Source organism: Symsagittifera roscoffensis, chromosome 3 (genome assembly GCF_963678635.1).
Source record: "Symsagittifera roscoffensis chromosome 3, txSymRosc1.1, whole genome shotgun sequence".
NCBI lineage: Eukaryota > Metazoa > Xenacoelomorpha > Acoela > Convolutidae > Symsagittifera > Symsagittifera roscoffensis.
Genome location: NC_087064.1, coordinates 44,313,346 through 44,320,898, shown reverse-complemented (window position 1 = coordinate 44,320,898; position 7,553 = coordinate 44,313,346). Strand labels below are relative to the sequence as shown.

Genomic DNA, 7,553 nt, shown 5'->3' with positions numbered 1-7,553 from the left:
GCCGAAGTAGCTTGTCAGCAGCAAAAATTGTTTTCAAATTGTTAACCCGAATAAATCTGTACTTCGAAAAGTTTGCTAAAAAAGTTGACCCTAAAAAATCTTAGATGCAGCTAATTAGTTTACTCAATTGAAACTCAACCCTTACTTCATTTATGATTTGAATTAATTGCTACTTGTTATCTTCTGCCTAGTTAGTCAACTTAACCTAACACTTCTAAACCAATTCTTGAAACAACTGAGCTTTAACTTTTCCTTAAATACAATTCCTAATTCCAAAAGATTGCTGTTAATTATAGTCAACAAATTTTGTAGAAAATCTTTTAACTCAAGTGAACGAATTATTTCCTATGCTCATAACAGTATTCATTGTCAAACTTCGTGCAAAAAGAAACGATTTCTCAAGCTCGTACTTTCAAGAATACTCATCATCAGGACATCAATATTCACCGAATTTGAGAAAACTTGATCAAAGATTTAGATTTTATATTCCGTTTGGAAATTTAGATTTCACTTGACTCAAGTATTTCATAAAGTTGAAATTCTGCGGTACTTCTCACGAGGTAGCAAAAGCCAGGTGTCCAACACAATGTTGGAACATTGTTCTTGAACTCAAGGACTTATCTTTTTTCCGACCAATGAAAATGAGGACGAAATTGAGATTCGAGTGTTTCAGTTTTTTACCCGAGCAAAATCAGGTACTACAAAAAACCATTAGAATGGGTTGACTGATATATGATATTGAAGCTTTTTCAGCCTTGATTCGAACGACAGTATAAACCCTTTCAACAATTTTACTGTCTCGAGAAAAACCTGATCGAAATTTTTTCCGTCCAATTTTGAACAAGTAAAACGATCGAGTAACGTTCGCTATATGAAAACTTTTAGGCCAAGAAACTGGATTTTTTAAAACGAAAACTATTTAGCGCTACCTTGGAAAAAAAATTGTTTTTTTTTTCATTTAATTGTTTATTCATTTTTAAGACAAATGTTGATTATGCCTAGATCACTAACGTTCTACACGTTTGCATAGTTTTCTTATCACATCGCGTACAAATAGCGACTTCAATATAAAACTTAGAAAAAAAACTTTTTGCGGCTAATTTATGAATATGTCAGAACATTGTGCTGCTTCCACATCAACCGACTATCCTTGTTTAGCCATGAAACTGGTATTTATAATTTAGACAGAAATGAGAGTTTGTTGTCCTAGTAAACCGATTGTTCTAGCGGCTATAAGAATTTTTTAAGTAATTGCCCTAACTCAACTCCTCTCTCGAAATAGTCCACAACAAAACAAATTTGGACCGCCCGCTTTTAACCGACATGATTTGTTTTCATTTCAGCTCTGACACGACTAATGGGGCTTCAATACGATATATCACTCAACCTCATCTGGATAAGTAGGACAAAAACCAACCCAACCCTTCAAACAAAAAATCAATGAATCGTTACCACGAGCTAAGAAAATGACATTGATGGACCAGGAAGTCAATAAAATCATTAAGTTCAAAGTTCAAAAAAACGGGATTCTAGCAATCCCTTAAAAGCCAGAACAAATTCCTTCGTTCATTAACATTTAATTTTGTATTCTTTTTATAAAAATTAAGGCGAAGTTGGTTATGTACAAAGAGATACATATGAACAGTTATTTTCAACATAGATAATCAGAATTTATTTGAGTTTAGAGCGAAGATGCACATTTACTCTTGTGTTCAGACCAGTGAGCTACTTGACAGTCTCTGAAACAAAAACTGACAATATTTTTATTCCTGCGGGACTATAAATGAGCCTTATCGACACACTTCCCATCATATCCATTCCTATGTTTGATATGAGACTACCTCAACTTACATACCTTGAACAATACCAGGTCATTTTGCACTTGCTACATCTCTTGCTGGCATCTTCACTGCACACACAACACTTGGGGATACCTGGCAGGATGACATCCAGGGCCTCTGAGTCATAAAGGGAGGCAAAACTGAAGCAAGCGAACAATAATAATATTCGAACCACAAATCAAATGTTCGTAGCCTAATTATACATATTTCAAGAACACTATATTCATTTTTCGACGAAACTTTATTCATATCTCATGGGCGGGGGGAAGCATTCATGGGCATTCATATCTCAGTTTTCTTATCACATCGCGTACAAATAGCGACTTCAATATGAAACTTAGAAAAAAAACTTTTTTTCCAGGGGTCGAGAAGGACGGCGGACTTTCAAACAAAAACCGTTAACCTTTTCAAGGTTACTTTTAAGCTGTCATGGTGTTGGCCTCATCAGGAAAAGGGGAATGCGCTAACCCTCCCATTCCGCCCGAATAGACTAGTCGCTTCAAGTCTTGAGCAGTCAGTTTTCCTCATATTTTGGGAATGGACTGAAAAGTGATAAAAAGCATTACTTGGTGGCAAGTCTCTTGAGATCTGCCTCTGAGGGTGAGAAATAGTGATTCACTTGGTACTTGGCGATGGATCCCCACTTGCTACTGCTGTCCTCCTCCATCCTCATCCTGATCTCCGGCAGCTGTTCTATGATGGGGTGGGAGGAGGAGACAGGCTGGTCTGGGAAGGACTGCATCTGCATGCGCAGCAGATACTCTTTCAGCTGACCCAGAGCTGGAATCTGGTCCACTACTACGTCATTCAAGTGTCCAATCAGCTGAACCCAAACATATCATCCATTAAATCAAACTCCCAATAGAATTTTTGAAAGACTTTGGTTGCTTGCTTTCACGCAATCTAATATGCTTTTTTTTGCTAAGGTTTCGGTTTTCACCTTCAACAGAGAAAATTTTGGGCTTTTAAGTCTTTGCCGTCCAGTTTAACGTTGCAGTTTGAAAAAATAGCAACACGAAGCTCTAATATGCTCGAGTCATGTCTATTTGACAACTGATTTTAAATGCTACTTTTCAATGGATCCGAAGCCAGTTCAAATGGATCAAAAGACAGAGAATCAGACTGACCTTCATGAACTGTTCCTTGGTGTGGCTGGTCATCTCGTACTTCCTGTTGGCCTCTGGACTGAACAGGAACTGGTAGATGGCCAGCCAGATCTGACCCTCTATGTTGGTCAGTTTGTGCACGTCGCTCGCAGGAATCTGCTCCCACTTACCATCTATCAACTTCGATGTCTTACCTGTTAACGTTTTACTATAAAGAACCTCTAGCATAATTTGACGGCTTAATTCACAAACATGGAGGAAACAATTTATGGTAATAACTAAAAAAATGCTTTACAAAACCAGCCTGTATCATTTAACTAGCGATGAAAATGATCTCACAAAAAGAAGGCTCTTCTAGCATTTTCTTCTCTCTTAAGCAAAGAGAAACCCAGAAAACGTTGCAGTCATGAATCAGCGCGTGAATCAATTCGCAAAAAAACCTGAAGTTCAAAATCAAATTTTCTGTATCTCATTCCAACTAAAATTGCGAAAAGCTCAAGCTGGGTTTTAACTATTTTTAATAAAGAGCACTTCGTACCTTTAATTACATCGTCTTTAAAATGAAAAACGGTCAAAAATGCTGCACACAGAACTAAACTGGCAGAAACTGGCTAGCCTTGAAGTTCAATCAAAGTGATCTTGTATGAAACGATAATTTAAAAAAAAATCTTTTAGAAAATCCGGAATCAGAATGTTGAGTCCTTCAGAATAATTTTGCCACTCACTTGGCTCGCAAAAATTACCCAGTCTTTTGATTAAGCTATCAAGAAAATGAGACTTCGATTCATTTCAATTTACGCCATATCCTAAAACGGCTATAAATTTTAAATTTCATAGAGCGAATCGGTTTGCGAAAAGTTGAAGTTTTTCTCAGCAAGAAATTCATGCTATGAAACCCTTCAAGACGAAAAAAAATCAAACTAATAAATAAAATTTCAAATCCCCTTTCCCCTCAAATTACACACAAGCAAAAAAAGTTTCTGTCCCCAAACGCCCCAAAAGGAGACCACTAAGCCGATATAAAAACCCAAAACGATTAAGCCGAAAAGACCAAATTAAAAAAACAAACAAACCTAGTTGGTAAAATTGGTGTTCAGACAATTCGGTCACAGACAATTCAGCCAGTTTCAAATTCAGACAATTCAGTCAAAATGAGTAGGTCAATTCGGCCAAAGACAATTCAGACAGTTTTGAAGTTTTAAAACGTGCGCGCAAAAACTTTTCACATGCGGCAAAACATCAAAGCTTTCATTAGACGACTTATAATTTATTCCTTTCAAATGCACATAAAACAAAAAAAAACAACATAAGCAGTACCTAAACATAATAAAACTTTATGCAACTCATTATGTTTCCAATTTTAGAATAGTACCCAAGCAAAAATCGAACAAAAAACTGCATAATACTTAAAAGTTAACCAATTTACGCGAAAGTAGACCCGAGATTGGGAGTAAAAAAGGATATCAGTTAAAGGGTTGACCACCCCTACCACTTACTGGCCACACAGTTACGCTGATATTCTTATGCCTTAGATGGGGGAGGGTGCAACCGCCTATCAGGTAATTTGGGTAGTTGGTTGAAACTAATTAGAAACTTAAACTTCTTTAAAAGATAAACTAATTGCGATTAAAATACGGTCCAACCAGAAACCAGTACCGCGTTTAACGCCTACTTTTTGCAGTTAGATTGTCCATTTACACAATTAACAACGATTAATCTTCATTAGTAACTAGCTTGAACAACTGGTTGATTAGTATCTGAATCATTTTAAATCTTTCACTTTTAGCAAAATTTGACGTTAAATGGAATTCGTATTATCTGAACGCGGAAAAAAGCATCTTTGTCTTGATGGTTATAGATACCGTGAAAAAAAAACAAGTTAAGAACGGTCTCATTAAATGGCAATGTACAATTGGAAATTGCAGAGCAGTGGGTTATTGGGACAAACAGCAAGAATTCGCCTTAAAAGCCGAGCATGCTCATTTACCGAGCCCCTCAAAAATTCAAGCTAAGAATTTTGCTAACCAAGTTCGAGAAAAAGCCGCAAACACTAGTAACGCTCCCCAACAGATTGTCTTCAACGCCCAAATTGACCTGCCTCTTTATGCAGCGCCTACAATACCGAGTTACTCAACATCTCTTCGGAGTATAAACCGAATCAGGCAGCAAGCCTTAGAAACAATGCCAAAACCAAAAAACCTTGAGAGCGTCGACGAAATTCCTGAACCTCACAAACTCACACACAGCGGTGATACGTTCCTGTATTTTGATTCTGGTAAGTCGGACAGTAGAATTTTAGTTTTTACAACATTACTAGCGCTTGATTTGCTTTCTCAGTCAGAAATCTGTCATTGCGATGGAACGTTTTCAGTGGCACCAGATGTCTTCTACTAAGTTCATATTATTTATGGTGTAATCGAAAACGCAGTTATACCCTTGTTGTATGCTCTGCTCCCCAACAAGACTCAAGACACATAGGAAAAACTTTTTGGCTGCCTAGAGCAATTTGGAAAAAAAAGTAGTCATTGATGTTGAAGCCGCTGTTCGCAACACCATAAGGAAAATCCAGCCTGATACAGAAAATCAATTCTGTTTCTTCCATATAGGCCAGGCAGTATGGCGCAATGTACAAAAACTTGGACGATGACGAGTTTCGACTGAATGTCAAAAAAAGGATTTGCTTGGCATTCGTTCCCGTTGACGACGTTATTTTCGCTTTTGAGGCTCTCCGAAAAGAGGATCCCTCAGAGGAATTTCAGAGTCTATCGGACTATTTTGAAGACACCTATATTGGTGCCTGTCGAGGGAATAGACACGATTGGAACGTTTTCAATCTGGTGCTCAGCGGTGAACCTCGTACGAACAATGCATTGGAGGCATGGAATGGCAGCTTCAATAAATTCGTGTCGACAAAGCACCCCGCCCACGCCAAGTTGATCACACATTTCAAAGATGAGCAAAAAATGCCAAAATAAATGTTGAGAGAATGTTGATCGCCAATGAGAAACTCGTTCAAAACGCAAAAAACTACAATCGAGACCATTTACAGAAGTATTTAAAACTTTGCACCTTCAATGTACATATATCTTAAAACAAGATGCATAGCAAGTTGGTTTTGATCTTTGAAACTTGTTAATTGATGTTTCACATTTCTTTGTTTAAGTGTTGAAAGCCTTCTGACTCTAATGAAATTAGAAAAGTTTTAAATTTTCCTTTTATCTAGTCTCTTTGATCTAAATAGGCCGAATTGTCTGAAATTGTTTGGCTGAATTGTCTGTATTTCCAATCGGCTGAACTGTCTGTGGCTGAATTGTCTCTCCGCCGGTAAAATTATAATCAATGTCAAAATCAAATTTCGATTCCACCGGATTTTTAAAGTTCTAAAACACTAAAGGCAACTACAATGAAAATATATAAACTAACAAAAATTTCCAACAAAAATAAACTATTCTTAGATGTGGCAACTAAGCCGACAAAACATAAGCGGACAATTATAACTCCAAAAATTTTATTTGAAACAGAAAACTTTCGTTTGAAAACACAGGTTCTGGTTAGATTCGAACGCATGACCTTTGCCGTTCCAAGCGTACTCGTTACCTCCAGCACAAGTGTTCTGAAAACACTAAGAAACTTGAATTTATTATGAACCAAGGTAGCAGCAGGAGTCCAGATGCGTCCTGTGTACAAGGTTGGTTACGGTAAAAAAAGTCTTGTACCCGATTGGAATACCCTTGCTTACCCTTGAATATTATAAGATTATTCGAACAGAAGATACATTTCACTGTTACCTGTGCTTGGGTCTCTTTTAACCCAAGGGGTAGACTGTACTAATTGCACTAGCAGAAGGGGCATTTCATTTGTCCTGATTAATCTAGTCACAACACTGATTGGCAATCTGCAAACAGGCTCAGGCTTCAATTGACAGTTTCTGCAAGCTAAATCTATTCACACAGGAACAGTATTTCATCTCACGTGTTCAAGTGGTCGGAGAGGTAGCGGACGATGCTCACACATTTAACTGCACAGTCAAATCTGATTTTCAGTGCTTGTCGGCCAAGGTACTAAAACAAAAAGCACCAAATATTAACAACAAGTAAATTCACTCATTTCGCCCTCTTGGATCTTTTAGGCCGAGTCAAATTAAACTGACTCAGTAAACATGTATGCTGTACCAACCTGTAGATCCGATTCGTCTTCTCTCTGAATGGATAATTTGGGGTCGTAGATAGAGTCAGTTTCACTCTGCTCACAGGCAGAAAGGAAGACCAGTTGGCGCTGGCAGTAGTCGGCAAGATCCAACACAGCGCCGCTCTCTCCAGCACTTTGCATCGCATCCTATAGAGATTTGCAAAAACTTACAACAGACAAAATTAATTTAAACTAGCGTGCAACGCACCTCCGGTACTCATAATAAATCGCATATATTGGAAATAAGATCTGCATTCTTTGAGTGTACTCTGACAGCACCCAATTACAAGGTTCCTAATTTCAAATTGTGAAGAACCATAATATTTCGTGAAGTTTTTTTGAGCTCTTCAAAAAATTCAAAACGAACTAAGAAACGTCACATCTGGGCAATTGAGCAGTCGCATTTGGACGCAAGATT

The 7,553-nt window shown here is 37.6% G+C and overlaps 1 protein-coding gene across 1 annotated transcript in view; it reads right to left on the bottom strand.

Annotated features, from left to right (window-relative positions):
• Nucleotides 1-1,571: 1,571 nt before the first annotated feature.
• Nucleotides 1,572-7,553, bottom strand: part of LOC134841357 (zinc finger MYND domain-containing protein 10-like) — a 10,266-nt gene continuing 4,284 nt past the window's right edge. The window contains exons 4-10 of the mRNA XM_063857291.1: nt 7,124-7,282; nt 6,920-7,008; nt 6,736-6,842; nt 2,969-3,141; nt 2,408-2,664; nt 1,856-1,981; nt 1,572-1,739 (exon numbers count right to left, since the gene is read on the bottom strand). Of these exons, the coding sequence (XP_063713361.1) occupies nt 1,682-1,739; nt 1,856-1,981; nt 2,408-2,664; nt 2,969-3,141; nt 6,736-6,842; nt 6,920-7,008; nt 7,124-7,282 (969 nt within the window). The 3' untranslated portion in view covers nt 1,572-1,681. The remainder of the gene's footprint in view (nt 1,740-1,855; nt 1,982-2,407; nt 2,665-2,968; nt 3,142-6,735; nt 6,843-6,919; nt 7,009-7,123; nt 7,283-7,553) is intronic.